At 39.3% G+C, this 17300-nt stretch overlaps 1 protein-coding gene across 1 annotated transcript in view; it reads right to left on the reverse strand.

Moving 5' to 3' along the window:
- Window positions 1-17295, reverse strand: part of METTL25 (methyltransferase like 25) — a 169247-nt gene extending 151952 nt beyond the window's left edge. Inside the window, exon 1 of the mRNA XM_044677743.1 lies at window positions 17031-17295. Coding sequence (XP_044533678.1) covers window positions 17031-17295 — 265 coding nt within the window. The remainder of the gene's footprint in view (window positions 1-17030) is intronic.
- Window positions 17296-17300: the final 5 nt, after the last annotated feature.

Genomic DNA, 17300 nt, shown 5'->3' on the forward strand with positions numbered 1-17300 from the left:
CACAAATTCAGAAGACAATAATAAGAAATCAGCTACAAGTGAAGCCTCAAAGAAAATATACTAATTGGACATGAGTCCAATAAGAATTTCTGGAAGAGTTAAACTAAGAGATAAGAGTGGCAGAGGAAGAATTGGAAAAAGAAATGAAAACAATGCAAGAAAACTATGAAAAGAGAATTAATGCCATATTAAATGAGGTGCAAAAAATACTAAAAAAACAATCATTTATAAAAAATAGAATAAGTTTAATGGTAAAGAGGCATAAAAATTCAATGAAGAAAAAATTTACTAAAAAGCAGAATTGGTTGCTGTGTGACCCTGGGCAAGTCACTTGACCCCCATTGCCTACCCTTACCACTCTTCTGCCTTGGAGCCAATACATAGTATTGACTCCAAGACGGAAGGTAAGGATTTAAAAAAAAAAAAAAAAGCAGAATTGGTCAAATGGAAAATGAGGTACAAAGTTCACTGAAGAAAATAATTCTTTAAAAATTAGACCTACACAAGTGTAAGCTGTTTCATGACTCCATGAAACATCAATAAAAAATAAATCAAAATCTGAAGAAAATAATTCTTTAAAAATTAGACCTACACAAGTGTAAGCTAAGTTTCATGACTCCATGAAACATCAATAAAAAATAAATCAAAATCAAAAGAATGGAAAAAAATTGAAAAAATGTGAAATATCTGTTCAGAAAAAAATAGTTCTGGAAAAGAGAGGAATTTGAGAAAAGATAATTTAAGAATTATTGGATTACTTGAAAATCATTATTAAAAAAAAGCCTACACATCATATTTCAAGAAATTCTAAGAGGGACAACTAGGTTGCTCAGTGGATTGAGAGCCAGGCCTAGCGAAGGGAGGTCCTAGGTTCATATCTAGCCTCAGACACTTCCTAGCTGTGTGACCTTGGGCAAGTCACTTAACCCCCATTGCCCAGTCCTTACTGCTCTTCTGCCTTGGAACCAATACATGATATGTTTCTAAGATAGAAGGCAATGTTGTTTATTTTTTAAAGAAAGAAATCATGAAGGAAAACTGCCCTGATATTTTAGATCCAGAAGCAAAATTGAAATGGAAAGAATCCACCAATCACCTCCTGAAAGAGATCCTAAAATGAAAATTCCCAGGCATATTATAACCAAATTCAAGAGCTCCCAGGTCAAGGAAAAAATATTGCAAACAGCCCAAAAGAAACCATTAAAATATTGTGGAATCACAGTCCAGCTCAAACAAGATTTAACAGCTTTCACATTAAAGGAGCACAGGCCTCAGAATAATGTCCTAGAAAGCAAAGTATCTAGGATTACAATCGAGAACAACTTACACAGCAAAACAGAGTATCAATCATCCTTCAAGGGAAAAACAGGCACTTAATGAAATAGAGGACTTTCAAGCATTCCCGATTAAAAGGCCAGAGTTCTATAAAAAAATCTGACATTCAAACACAAGACCCAAGAGAAGCATGAAAAGGTAAAGAAGAAAGACTTATCATAAGGGACTCAATAAGGTCAAACTGTTTACATTCCTTTGTGGGAGTAGGACTTGTAACTCCTAAGAATTTTAACATTATTAAAGAAATTAAAAGGAGTTTAGACAGAGGGCATGGGTGTGAGTCGATTATGTTGAAATGATGTCAAAAAAAATGTAGGGGTAAGAAAAAGTATGCACTGGGAGAAATGGAAATGGAAAAGCAGAATGGGAAAATTTTTCTCAAATAAAAGTAAAAGCTTTTAAGGTGGCAGGGAAAATAGGGTGAAAGGAGGTAGGCAAAGGTTGAACCTTACTCCTTAGAAAAACACACACACACACACACACACACACACACACACACACACACACGAATGTAGAAATCCATACTCAATAGGGAAAAAAGAGGGGAAGAGGATAAGACAGTGGAGTGGGAGGCAATGATAAAAGGGAGGGCATACAAAAGAAAATCGTGGTCAGAGGTAAAACATATACTTTAGGGAAAGGATAAAGAGAGCAAGAGAAGAATCAGAAAAAAATAGGATGGAGTGAAATGTACAGTTGGTCGTGATAACTAAGAATGTGAATGGGATGAATTTGAAACAGAAAGGCAGAGTTCAAATAAATGACTGGAGCAGAATCTAGTAAAAAAGACAGGGATAGCATCATAATCTCTGAGGAGAGACCCCTGAAAGACTCTGTTGCTGAATGCAGCACCATAAGTCACCATCATCTAAAGTGTATATAATGGCAGTTGTCACAAGAGACCAGGAGATGTTTAATAAATCTATAAATACACAAGTATTTTCTAAACACTTGAGAAAATGCTCAATACCATGCCAGGAACTACAGAAGATAAAGGAAAAGAAGGAAGCAGCCCTTTCTCCTAAGGATCCTTAAGAGCTTCAAAGAATCTTAAAGTCCATTTAGTGTCCAATCCTTTCATTTTACAAATGAGAAAACGAGGTCTCTGACTCTGACTTGTAGTCAATTTGAGTGTAACTCACACATAGACTGTAACTCACAAAGTGGGTATCTGAGGTATAACTTCAACTCAGGTTGCACCAAAGCATGGATTCTTTGTATGAAAAATAAAGGGTTCTATTAACATAGGCCCTTGATTGTGGGTAAAAAAAATTTCCATTGCAGGACAGTAGATTTTCTATTTTAACAAAAGAATTTAACCTATACGGAAAACAATTAACTCTTATGCTTTTCACTCATTGAATGGAGAATTTTTCAAATGGTAGGCTTCCCAAATATATACTGCCTAACAGGGGGGTCTCTTTAGGACAGGATTTGTATTCCGGTCTTCCTGGATTCAAGGCCAGAACTCTATCCACTACACCATGCTGCCTCCTCTCAGCGATCTTGAAGCCTTAGGTTTTTTATACTTGCTTTGAACTATGTTTAGTCAAGAGTTAAAATCCTTCTTAGCAAAACTTTTGAACACTATTGATGGCCTGACATATATTCTATAAATGTTTATATTAATACCTAATCCCCTACTCTACTTAAGGTGTGAAACAATACATACTATTGCTTTAAAAATATAACTTTTTAACACCCAGCTTTTTCCTAAGATACTTTTTGGCCACATTAATATGATTTAGTTCATCACTGCAAGTGAATTCAGTCAATAAATCATTTCTGCATGTAAACTATTTTCTTGGAAAAGGATGAGATGTGTTTTATTAAAGGATTCACATGTCTTTGCTATGACAATGTTAACCTCAACTAAAATGCATTTAACAGATTCAACCGTTCCAAAAGTATTTTGAATTTAGTCAAACTATTCACTAAACAATTTTATAAATGTAGAGTCGACTACACATTGTATTTCTTCCACCCAAAAAGGAGAGATGAGAATGTATTCATTATAAATGTGTTCTATTCAGCCACAAAGCTAAGAGAATCAACACAGAATGTCCAGAGAATCTGTAGCACCAATCTCAGAGACAATAACTGTTCTCAGTCAGGTGATCAGGTGATGTCCTGTCTAAAGGCTTTGACCACTGTGGCTTGGAATCCGCAGCTGTGCTCCCTGACCTCTGAATCAGGAAGATCCATCCATATCACCCTTTGCTTATCTGTCCACTCTTGAACTAATTATGCATTCTTTTTTCCTCTCCAGGGAGGAAACTCACAAGATATTTTTCTTAAGTCTAATTAAAATATGAATCTAAAGGTAATCTTAAAGCATACCATATTAGGAAACAGAAATTGTTTTGTCTTGCTGAACAGATTACGTGTTATATATATGTGTGTGTGTTTACACACACACACATTTATTTTAAAAAGGCAGCAGGAAAAGAACAATATTGGGGATGGAAAACCCTTGGTTCAAGTTATGCTTTAAAGTGGAAAAAAAATGTTGCCTAAGTGATCTGCCTGAAGTCATACACTAGAATTCACTTCATGCAAATCCTCATCCAGCATTATACTTGAAGCTGTGCTTCGGTTTCATAATTTAAAAAAATGAAAACCTGGATTCTCCAAGCTTACTATATTTGTTTCCTACCATACTGCTCAACACTATGAATATTCTGTTCCTGTGATTCCATTCTCATCACTGTCCTTTGACTATGCCATGTTCATTCCCAACTAAGCATCTCCAATCTTGCTAGTCCCCTTGAATAGAAGACTCTAAAAAAAAAAAATAATAAGACTATTCAAGGATATCTAAACTTAGTTTATTTTCCTCTTAATTCCTTTTAGTGTAGCAAACATTCAAAACTGCCTCTGCTGATTTTAGATAATACTCAAAACTGAAAGATTTCCAAAAAAAGTTTTCTTTTCTTGACAGAAAATGGTAGTTGTCCACTTAAAATCCTTTTTTTTTTTTTTTAAAGTAGGGGCTAACGGTATTTTCTCCCTTGATCCCTATCCTACATGCCAGCTTCAAAGCTACAAGCCAAGTTGTTTAGTCATCAGGAGAAGATAGACTGTCATTTTTCACATTATAGCATCACATAAGCTAGAAGGTAAGGGAACTATGGACAGGAGAGGGAACATCACATGCTTACGGACATGAAGGCAGTAAACAACAACAGAAACTCTAAATCCAGGTCATCCGTCGGCCTCATCTTTCACAGTCACTGTGGTGCTTTCGGGGTGAGTGTGTGAGCCATGATGAGTCCATCCTCTGCAGAACACAGCCTCCCCTATGATGTCGCCAGAAACCCAAGACCAGAACTCTTGCTCCTTCCTCTCCTATATTCTCTAAAAACACGCCCTCTAAAAAATGAATAGGATAGCTTTTAGCATCCCGAAGGGTCTCAACAATCATATTTCTTGAGACAGTCAATACCTTTTTGTAATATAGTAGACTTCAAATAAAGCAGCTTCGGTCCCTGATGATTAATTTAATCAAAGTACAACTCTACTGCCAAACGCTCCTTCCTGAAAACAAAATGCCTTGCACCAATTAGGCACATAACAAATGATTAACATAAAATAATTAGATTTACAATAACAAATTAACATAAAATAATTATGTTTATAATAATTATATTATATAACAATAAGCAGAACTAAGTTATATCTAATTCACAGACTCCAATAGCATAACTACATTGAGCTTTTCTCATCTTGTATAATATCCTTACTTAGAATTAATTTGTTTTGCCATATTTTTTTACTTCTCTAAAATTTCATTTTTCATCTGGAAATATATTTTCTAAGAAGTGGGTATAAAGAATTTTTTCTATTATCACTAAAATGGTCTCTTGGCTATTAACATTAAACAAAGTAAGGGAAGTCTGCAAAATAAATTCACAGAAAACTTAAAACTTTTCTTCATTGCCTGATCATTTTTTTTCTAACTATATGCAGTTTCTTAACCAACCAAGTCAAGTTTCAATGTTGAGGTCACCTTTCAATTCCATGGAGAGAACAAACACAATGCCAACCTAGACAATTTAAATTGGGTATACTGCTTTTTCCCTGTGATCTAGCATCAAACAGGAAAGAAACCATGGTCATTCTTTTCTGTTTCAGTCTAGACAGAATTGTGATGTGGCTACTGCTGTTGAAATATGAAACAGCCCCATAAACACATCATTTCTAAAGGGCAGAAGTGTGTGTGTGTGTGTGTGTGTGTGTGTGTGTAAGTCAGAAATATTGAAAATAAAATCTCTGGTTTAAATTAATGTGAATTTAAACAGCTGAGATCCTAGTGACTCCTCTAACATTTACACCCAGAGCATAGCAAGGGGGATTGCATTGGAAAGAAGGAAAGTGATAGTGTAGAATAAGGTCTGAAAGGTAGGCTGGAGTTAAGACTACGAAAGAGCCTTAAGTGGATTATATATTTTATTCTATAACAGTCAGCTACTAAGAGCTTTTAGCTGATGAGAGACAGTCAGACCTGAGAATCACGAAATACCAAAAGCACTAATAATGTACAATATCCATATAGCATTTTTTTCTTTTACTGGCAGCTTTAAAATAAATAGTTTTAGACATTAAAAATGGAATATTTTTATTCCATTTTACCATCTGGCCAACAGATAAGTTTTTCATAGTTAAAAAAAAACCTTATATTGTGCTGTGCCCAGTTTATATCTGTGACTCTGGCAAGGTTGTTGCCATTTTTCCCATTATCCTGGAGATGAGCATTTTCTCTAGGAAGACACTGAAAAGGTCTCCCTTAATCCAGTGAATTTACATTTTGAGGCTATATTTTTTGTGATAAAAAAAAGATGCTATTATTTTTTCAAATACATTGTGACCAGGAAGATACAAGGAGGGTTAAAACTAGCAAAAAAATTAGTAAAATACAATTGAGGTTATAAATTTTGTTTGCTGCTTTATAGTTTGAAAGAGAGATCGACTGAAAAGAAACTCAAATGAATATATGTCTAAGGTGAATTGCTTTTCAAAATCTGCCCATTATAAGAAAAATTATTAATGATGAAGTTTTAGAGGTTTATACATGTAGTCACAAAGACTGATGACACTTGCAAAAAATTCTCTTTATACAAAGCTTGCCCAACTACGAGATATTTGAGGACAATAAAATAGTGGGATAACCATCTCCTAAAAATAACTGGTGACAAACGTTTGAATAATTTGTGAAGAAGGACTGAAAGATTTGTAAAAAGTCGCCAGTTTAAAGAATGATAAGAAGGATCTTAGTAAACAAGTCCAATTCTTCCTAATGTAACATAAATCCCTTTAGAAACATTTAGAGAATTAAAATAATGAACAATAAACAGTTTTGAATTTAAAGAGGAATAATAAGTTTGCCAGGGAGATTGGAATTTTAATAGTGAGAATTATAAAAATTAATTGATTAATTAAATGATGAATTAAATAAGCCATAAATGAGCTCTGTAAGAAAAAAATAAATGAATGAATGAAAGGGACTACAGTAATTGAAATGAATCTATATCTAGACTTTTGAAAAATTTTGGCTACTTAGATCTAACAAAGGAGATTTGGGAAAAAGAAAAAGAACCCATATGTTCCAAAATATTCATAGTAGTTCTCTTTGTGGCAGCAAAGAATTAGAAACTGAGGGGATGCCCATTAACTGGGTAATGACTAAACAAATTGTGGTATATGACTGTGATGGAATACTACTGCACCATAAGAAAAGACAAACTAATTTTTTTTAAACCTGGAAAGAACTACACAAGATAATGAACATTACACACTGCCACAGAACAAATAATATAAGAATAAACTAAGAAGTTACCTCCAGAAAGTGAACAGAAAGATAAAACAGAAAAGACTAATGAATATGTTGGCCTCCCTAATGATAGCCTCTGTGATGTGGGAAGGGAGGGAGGGAAAGTTGGGACACTAGTGGATCGAATCTACTATGTAGCTATGAAGAAAAGTAAGTTAAACACCCAGGAGATCTGTGATTTCATTTGTGTAATGCCTTCTTTTTCTTTATATATTGAAATGCTTGTTTTGTTTGGCTTTTTAAACATTTGGAATAAAAAAATTAAAAATTTCTTAAAAAGCAACCGACAGAGGCATTCACACACATTCCACTCCTCCCCCTCCTCAAATTATGACAATTAAAATATTTGAAAAGTGAATTCAAAAGACTTGGAAGAAAGCACTTACATAGCTGGAAAAATTAGAAAGGCACAACTTGTAAGTTGTTTTAGGTTCCATGATTTTAGGGATCAAAGCTAAAGGCTCCTGATCATTTAACATATAAAAAAGGGGTAAAGAGAATATTAATTGAATTCATGGCCCCTCCAAGTGCCAAAATTGATTGATGAGGTATAGGGAATGGTAAGAGGGAGAACAGGAAGAGATTTAGCCTAGAAATTATTTTGGAAGGAGCAAAAATAACCAGCTAAATTGCGGTGGTAGGGCAAACAGGACTTGAAAGGCCCATCCTTTAATCTTAAGTGCAAATGCAAGTGAAAATAGCTCAGCTCAAACACCAAGTTCTCATCCAGTGCTCTGAATTTTCCCCAAAAGAGATGATGTATTTGTTTTCTAGGTTTTGTATGCATTGTATGTGTCCATAGGGGCAGCTAGGTGATGTAATGGATAGAGCCAGGCCTGGGGTCTGAAAGACTCATCTTCTTGAGTGCGAATCCAACCTCAGACATTTACTAGCTGTGTGACCCTGGGCAAGTCATGTAACTGTTGGCCTCAGTTTCCCCATCTGTAAAATGAGTTGGGGAAGGAAATGGCAAACCACTCTGGTGTCTTTACCAGAAAAACTCCATGTGGTGTGGTCACGAAGAGTCAGACATAACAGGACATAAGGGAACAACAAGGATGAGGACGGATGAATGCGTCTGTGTATTTGCCTCCCCTAAAATGTAAGCTCCCTGAAAGCTGGGAGTCGTGGTTGTATCCCCAATACCTGGAATGGTGCATGGCCCCTAGGATGCATTTAACAAATGCTGACCCGTGAACTGGCTGACTTGACAAATTAAAGTTAGTTGACTCTGGGGATAGGGCAAAGTTGCCAACAGAGACAGCATGCACTAGAGTAAGAGGATCTGAGTTCAAGTTTTGCTCTGAGGCTCTCTTCCTCCCGGTGGTTATTCCCCCCCCCCCCCATATAAAGTGAAGGCATTGGGATAGGGCCCCTCGGAGGCCCCTCGGCTAGGATCCTGGATAAGCAGCTTTGTGAAAACCACTCTGGCACTTCCGGGCCTCCATCACCAAGTGGTTTACTTTTGCTTCCTGAGGACCCAAAGGCTCCAATTCATCCCAAGTGACCCACGAAATTTAAATTCATTCTAACTTATTCTGGGCCCTCCCTACAGAACCATATTCTTTTTCAGGGCAGCCCGGAGGGTTGGGTTTAGTTATGGCTCTCCTCAGCCTCAGACAGGGAGGACAGGCAGGAAGGAAGCTCAGTGAATGAGAGAAGGAAGGAAGGAAGGAATAAAGGAATCAGCCTTCTCCGGGCTTTCCGGGTGTGGGTGTGGGCAGCACTGTGCCTGGCAGCCCTGGCAGGGACTCCCTGAACCTGCGGCATGTGGAGGTCTCCGAGTCTTTTCTAACCGGGGGTTCTGTGGGCCCCTCCGGGCACTGCTTCTCCTAGAAGCCAGCAGGGCCTTCAGAGGGCCCCAGAAAGGAGGGATCGCTGAGCTGGTTTTGGCTTCTCCCTCTGCCCATGGACCATGGATGATCTCTCAGAGCCTCTGACGTGTCCTTCTTCCTTTCCATTCCTGCCTCGACCCCCCAAACCCAGGCTGTGCTCTGAGCCTCGGTTCTCTTGCTGCTCTGGCTGTAGCCTCGGCCTCCTCTTCCTAAAACATCCCTTTAGTCAGCTTAGTTCCCACTCAAAAACCCTCAAGGCCTTTCTATAGGATAAACCAAATCCAAACATTTTTAAGAGACCCAGAGGGGGCTTGATGCTGTTTGGTAGTTTAGGGCTATCTCTGACTGTGCCCATGCGGGGTTTTCCTGGCAGAGATCTTCCAGGGGTTTACCATTTCCTGCTCCAGCTCATTTTACAGATGAGAAAATGGGGCTGACAGAGTGAAGTGATTTATCCAGGGTCACCCAGCTAGAAAGCTGGATTTGAGCTTGGAAAGAGGAGTCTCTCTGACTCCAAGCCCCGCTAGATCCACTATGCTGCCTGGCTGCACTAGATGGGCCCTTAGAAGTAATAGGTCTGGTCAGCTTCCCACCACCCTCATCTATGTCCATCTGGCCCAGGATTAAGCCCTTTGGAGTAGAAGGAAGATCACTGCCATTGGGGAGAGCCCGTTGCCCAGAGACAGCTCCCTGTGGAGAAGGGCCTGGCCTGAGCTGACATTTCTATCTTAGAATGGAAATGAAGTATGGGCTGGGCAATGGGGGCCAAGTGACTGGCCCAGGGTCACCAGGCTGAGATCTGAGGCCAGGAGCTCCCATCTCCAGGCCTGGCTCTCTCTGGGGAGGGACTCCAGGCGCTGTGTACATGGGCCCTCTCCTCAGGCTTTCCCCTCTGGACTCTAGTCCCATCTTTCCTACCTCCCTGATCACTCAGAAGTCCCTCCAGCGCAGCCTCAGAAAGGGGGCTCCGGGCATGGCAAGGAGGAAATGATGGAGAGGGAATGAACACTACAGGAAGTCCCGAGTTCCTCACTGCCTAGCTGGGTGACCCTGCACTGATCACTGCACTTCCGCCTGCTGCAGTGTCCCTATCATGGAACAAATGAGGCTAATAACACCAGCAGCCAGGATTGCTAGGAGGACCCAACAAGATCATATCCATAAACTCTGCAAACCAGCCTATAAATGCCCTACATAAAAACGGGCTAATATCGGCCTAATAACAAGGAAAGCGGGTGCCTTGTCTGAAGGTCCTCGGTGTTCCGGTCGAACCGGCCCATTACTGCTACGGTTCTCTCCTCATCTCCTATTCCTATGCACAAAGCACTGAACGCCGAGAAGAGACTTCTCTCACTTCTCTGTTCAAATCCTTCCTTTCTTTCAAAAGCCAGTGAAGGGACAACCAAGTCTGCCCTGAGGTCCCTGCAGAAAGGGGGTGCACCCACATCCTGCCCTTCCCCGGGGGCAGCTGTCCCGCTTGGCACACTGTGGTCCCCGCAGGTTCCAAGAGCTTCCACTCTACCAGACAAAAGGAAGGGCGCGCGGGCCGGGCCGGCCCGTGAGCTGCTTACAGGGATCGGCCGAAATTGGGATTCTGAGGGATACAAGGAATCTCGGCGGGGCCAAACTCCCTCCACAAAAGCAGCTCGCTCTTCGGCTACTCGTTTGTGGTGCCCGACCCACAGGCAAGAGAGCGGGCCGAGCGGCGCTGCAGAGCGTTCCGCAGGAGAGAACAGCAAACCACCCCCAAGAGTCCGCTTGACCAAGAAAGCCCCAAATGGGGTCGCAAAGCTCGTGGATGCCGGCAAATGACCGACAGCGGACTCTTCCCAAGTTAGGGGACAACAGCCTGTCCCTCCCCCAGCTGCCGGGGAGTTCCGGGAAGGCTGGGACGGATGGCTTTTGTGCCCACCAGTGCCAGCCCCTGCGCCAAGGACTGGGGTATAAATAAGTAAAAGGGCAGCGGAACCTCGCGACCCAAGAGAGAACCCGAGAGGGAGGGCGCGCGCTGGCGGCCGAGGGAAGGGGGGAGGGGGCCGAGGAAGATGGCGACAGGGAGGACGGGAAGCCAGGCTGTGCGCTGAGCCCTTCCCCAGCAGTGCCCAGAGGCTTGCTGCCAATCAAACCAGCACTGTTACAGTACCAATTCTATTGATTTAATAAGAATGAGAAAGTAACTAGCCATGCTAATGAATTTAAATATAGATATCTGTACATTTCTGAGGATCTGAGAAAGGCTTTCATGTATAATTGGGCTTCCAGAGTCTTAGTTAAAACTATACCATTCCGTGCCCCGAACAAATTCCGGCTGCTTATGTTCCTATTTGAATTCTTTCTAATTTTCTTCTAAATTTGAAGAATAGCAAATTCATTTTTCTAGCAGTTTCTATTGTCCATAGGAGAGAAGGAATCTTTAAGATTCAGTCTAGCCCAGAGGATCTCCTGAGGGAGAAAAAATATTTAAATGACTACACACAAGCCTTTTTAGAGGCAACTTCATGTTATAAAACACATTATTGTGCCAAACATCTGTTAATGTAATAGGTACTGTGAACTAAGTCAGCAGAGCTCAGAAAATAGTCTGCAATTGAACTGCTGTTCCCAAGCTAGCAGGAAACCATATTTATCCTAAGTTCCTAATGAATATTTTGAAAATGTATTGTCAAGAAGACAATGAGTATATGTTTTAAATCATAACATTTTGGGCCTTCAGAAACCATTCTCCAAAGTATTTCAACCATCTAAAGTCCTTCTAAGAGAACCAATCTGCTCTGAAGGTAATTTCCTTCTTAAGTGAAGTTATTAGGCTGTGTACAAGTCTTCTCTAGTTATTTATTTCTTATTTGGTATGGCTCACCTGTTACTGAGTCTCTAATTTAACTAGACAGGTCCTGGAATAAAAGTCGGATAGTTTGTCCCTGGACCTGAAGAAGACGCCCTTACAGCTAAGAAAGACCTGAAAAATCTCATGTCCCAAGTATCCGGGGCTTTCCCTTCTTCCTGCAGTTCTCTTCCAGACTCCCAGGGATGGAGCATTCAGGAATTCATGAAAACTACCTATTGAGATCTAAAAGCAACTTGATTGTTATCAGTGGAGGGAATGCCAGGACCTATGAAATCAGGTGTGGTTTAAAAAAATTTTTTTACATGTTGATATAATTTTTAATAATCATTTTCTGATCCATGTTCTCTCTCCCCTGCCTCTCCAGGATGGCAGGTAATATGATACGGGTTGTACATATGCATCTTACAATACATATTTCCATTTTTATCATGTTGTAAGAGAAGACAGATATTGCTTACACTAGAGAAAAAAATCATGGAGGAAATGAAGTGAAGAATTGCATGCCCACATCTGCATACATCAGATGAGTTCTGAAGTAAACTGAAACAGACATAGTTTTAGTGACAGGCAAGTTTGGTTTCTAAACCCCCCTTAATAATGACTCTTCAGGCAGTCTTCCACCCAACCACTTATTTGTCTATAAGACCAAAGTGTTATTCTCAGCTATTTACAGAAAAAAAAAAATTCTTTCCTATGGTGTAGTCCTAGATTATTCTCATTGGTGCTTTTCTATAATGATGTCCTCATGTCCATAACCTAGTAGCAACCATCTCCTAATGAGATCTTTTTGGCATTTTAATAACAAGATGTCTGAAAAGGGTTCAAGAATACACCCTAATAATAAATTCTGCTCTATAGTGGATGGTGCTATAACTAGGTCCCAGTGTGTAATAACTAGCCTCCTAAGTTTATTTTTAAAAGATGGGAATCTTATCTAACTTCTCTAACATCCTTCTTCAAGGCAACTAGGGACTTCATGAACTGGGAAAGCACTAAAATACAGGCTTTTTACTAAAAGCTGAAGGAAAAGGCTCCCTAGCAGAGGACTGAAACCCACTTCCATAAGATGAATGAGTCATATAATGCAAGAACATGTGGAAGCATCATCCTTCAAATGGAAGAATTATAATTGGATTTGGCAACTAACATGTAATCATTCCCAGACAATTTAATCCATTCTTAACAGTGTATATATTTATTTACATATTGCCCCTTCCCCCATTAAAATGTTAGTTTTTCAAAGGCAAGGACTGTTGTGTCCTTGAACTTAGCACAATGCCTGTCAGATAGTGAATACTTAATAAATGTTTGCTGATTAAATGACTGATTGTTTTTTATCACGCATTAAAAACCAAGTAATTCTTCTACTCCATTTAGACTTGTACTTTTACTAAAATATAAGTGTTGTGACTAGTTCTGGGCTTCATAACTTGACAGGATATAGAAAATTTGAAGGAGTTTCAAAGAACTCCTAAAATTATTAATGGGTTAGAAAATAGGACTTCTGAGGAAAGGCTAAAGGAACAGAAATTATTTGTCCTGGAGAAGACTGGGGGGTATGTTAACAGGCTTAAAGTTTATGAAAGGTTATTATATAAAGAATGGTAACCAGCTGTTTTCCATCTCCTATGAACACAAAGAGAAAACAGACCATAGCTACAGCATGAAGAATTTAGGATAGCTATACAAGGAATTTCCTGACAATGTTTGAATTGAATACTGAAACAGAACACCAAGTAAAACTGGGGCAGTATTTTCTAAATGTCTTTGAACCTGCAATAGAAGTTGGTGGGGCTGGGAGGGGAGGATAAGGTATGTGGCCAGAGGTAATCTCTAAATTTTCCATCAGAGAATTGGAAGGGATCTCAGAAGTCATCCAGTCCATCTCAAACTTGAAAAGGACCCTAAACAAATGGGTCATCCAAGCCTCTTCTTGAAACTCTCGTGATGGGGAGCTTATTCCCTTCCAAGATGGCACATTCAGCTTAGGACAGCACAACCCCACAAAAAAGGTTTCCCGCTACTGCAGGCCAACATCTGTCCCTGCAACTTCCACAGTGTTCTTCTTTTTTTCCACTGGGGCCAAACAGAATAAATTAAGTTACTAAACTGCAAGAAAACCCTTAAAATACTTACAGATTATAATCATGGCCTCCTCCCAAGTGTATAGTTAGAAAATCTTGAACTCCTGTAACTACATTGCCCAAAATTCCTTTCTTTATTACCCACAATTCCTTTTGCCTTTCATATATGTGGGTCCTTATGCAGGCGGTGTATAGTTTGGGTTCACTCTGCCACGTACTCTCTCCCATGTGAATTGAGTGTTGAACGTTCCCCGAGTTCTCTAGCTCTCTAGTTAAATATTAATAGATCTTTATAAATATTATACTTTGGAGATATTGAATATTAATTTTAAAATCTCCACAAGTCTTCTGTTTGTCAGGCTAAATATGCTCGATTGCTTCCACAAACCCTGTACAATGGCAATGTTCTCCAGTTCTTTCACTCATCTGATCACCCTCCGCAGAATGCAGCCTAGTTAGTCAATGTCCTTTCTAAAAAACTTAGCAACCAAAAATGAACCCAAGACTCCTGATGGCATCCAGATGTGACCCTGATATCAATCAGAGCACAAGGAGGGACCATTATGGAATCTAATGGAAAGCCATGAATGCGGCCTAAAATTACAGGAGCTTTTTTTACTTCTCAAGTCAGTTGGCTTATGTTGAACTTCTTGTCTATTAAAAACTCCTCAGTCTTTTGTTGTTGGATTTTGGGAATGACATTTTTTGTTTCCAAATATACATCCCCTTCCTCCACATTCTCATGCATGTCACTTTGCCTGGTAACAAACAACAAAAAAAAGTCAGCAATGAACCAAGTAGCGAAAGGAAAAGGGAAGAGTGTAAGCATTTATGAACCACCTACTATGTTTCAGTTCCTGGACTGTTTTACAAATATTATTTCACTTGACAGAGAGATAAAAGATTACATCTGATAGCCCACCCAGAATTACACACCTATAGTCCTCAGACTCTCCAGAGAAAAAAAAGTGGAGCATTTGTTCTCAAAGCTTCTCCAGGATAAAGGCTGACCAATGGCACTTCTGTACTATGTGAATATAATCATAAAATGCTTTTTACATAAATAAAGTCAGATCTAAAAAAACTGGAGAAATATTAATTGTTCATGGATGGGCAGAGCCCATATAATTAAAATGACAATCCTACCTAAACTAATCTACTTATTCAATGCTACCTCAATTAAATTAGCACAAAATTATTTTCTTGAGCTAGAAAAAATAACAAAATTCACATGGAAGAACAAAAGATCAAGAATAGCAAAAGAATTAATGAAAAAAATGTAAAAGGAGAAATAGAAGTACCAGAATTTAAAGCAGCAATTATAAAAATTATGTGGTACTGGCTAAGAAATAGAAAGGTAGCTCAGTAGAACAGGACAGACATACAACAAAGAGGCGTGAAAGATTATAGTAACTTTTTAATTGAACAAAAGCATAGATCCAGGTTTGGGGGATAAGAAATAATCATTTGGTAAAAATTGTTGGGAAAACTGGAAATAGTTGGGCAGGAAGTAGGTATAGACCAATATCTTACATTTTTCCTTAAGAAAAGCTCAAAATGGATACATGATCTACACATAAAAGGAGATATATTAAATAAATTTGGATAAGGAACATATTACCTATCAGATTTATGGATTAGAGAGGAATTTATGAGTCACCAAGAGATGGAGAGTATTGTGAAATGTAAAATCGATAATTTTGAGTACTTTAAATTGAAAGGTTTTTGTACAAATAAAACAAATGTTGCCAAAAATAAGTCAAATGTATGTGGATGCTTGTGATTAATTCTTTTTTAATTCATTTTAAACATCACTTGAATCCTAAGTTTCTATCATTATGTATTTTTTCAATCAATGGATATTAATATCTAGCTCATGGAGGAAAGTGAAATGTGTTGATATTAAAAAAGCTTTTTATTATGAACAATCTGGGGAAGAGTCATAAATAAGACAGTTGAGACTTTGAACAAGGGCACTGACATGGGAAATGAAGTTTGCTTCCTGTGGGTGGGCATGTTTAAAAGTGTCCACAGAACTAGAGTTCAAGTTGGGTGAGGTTGGGGACTATGTGAGAAGACAAAGGAATGGGCCAGAGTAAAGAGATAGAAGGGAACATCTCAGGTCCTGGTAGGCTTGTGCTTCCTGTGAAACTGTCCTTTGTACCATACCTGTCCCACCCACCAAAACATTTGGATTTAACTGAAAATATGAAGGAATTCCTAGTTACAATTGTTAGGTTAGAAACCAAAGATAATCTTAAAGACTTCCCTATGAAATGTGATGTAACAAAAGACACTGCCTCTGAAGTCAGAGAACCTGGGTTCACATCTAAGCTCAATTCTTTCTAAGTGCATGACATCAGACAAATCACTTAACTTCTGTGGGCCTCAGTTTCCCTATCAGTAAAATGCAAAAGTTGGGCCAGATGATTTAAAAAAATATCTTCCAGTACTGAAAACTATAATGCTGCAAACCACAGTAAAATGCTTAATCTTAGGAGAATGCAAGCTCGGATAAGTACCCAACTAAAATCCCAACTTCTACTGGAAGCCTTCCCCAAGCACACCAGTTCCAGCTCTCCCTTAATTATTTCCTACCCATCCTATCTATAGCTTGTTTTGTTTAAGTTTGTTTACACATAACTACTTACTAGGCGTAGTAAATTCCCTGAGGGTAAGTCCAGTCCTAAACCTCAGGGTGTCATCATCTGACTGATAGGAGGATGGTGCTGATTTTCATTATTTTCCGTTTATTCTGAGCACAGTTCTAGAGGAAGAGGAGATCTGCAAGCCCGTCTATTTTAATTACCTTTCCTTTCACCCACTAAATATCTGATATGGGATTGAAACCTAGGTTGTCGATTTCCATAGTCACTGTTCTTTTCACTGTTTCCAGCGCTCTAAAACAGTGCCTGGATCTCAGAGACCATTAAATCGGTAGCTTTCTGTTTAGTGTGTGTTTATTTTTAATTGAGTTGCCAGCTGGGAGATTAATTTACTAAAGTACTTGGGCAATTGGGATTCGAACCTCCATCCTAAATAAAGTGGAGTGCTTTCTATTATGTCACGCTACCTCTCCTCCACTAGGCAGCGCTGCTCACCTGAGTTTCCACCAGTTTCCTCCAGGGGGCGCTCTTCCCAGCGCGCAGGCGCGGCTTCTGCAGGGAGTCCAAATGATTTCAGCGTTTCCATCACTTTGTCGGGGGACCCCTCCACAAAACGGTCCCACAAGGCTCCCGTGTAAAACTCCACGGTGTGGGCGTTGGCGATGGGCAGGGCTTGGCTTAGAAACCGCATCAGCTCTCGCATTTTGCCGCGAAGTACGTCCAGATCCCCCGACGCCGGGAGCTGACGGGCGGCAGCCATGACGC

This window comes from Gracilinanus agilis, chromosome 5, assembly GCF_016433145.1.
Source record: "Gracilinanus agilis isolate LMUSP501 chromosome 5, AgileGrace, whole genome shotgun sequence".
Taxonomy (NCBI): Eukaryota; Metazoa; Chordata; class Mammalia; order Didelphimorphia; family Didelphidae; genus Gracilinanus; species Gracilinanus agilis.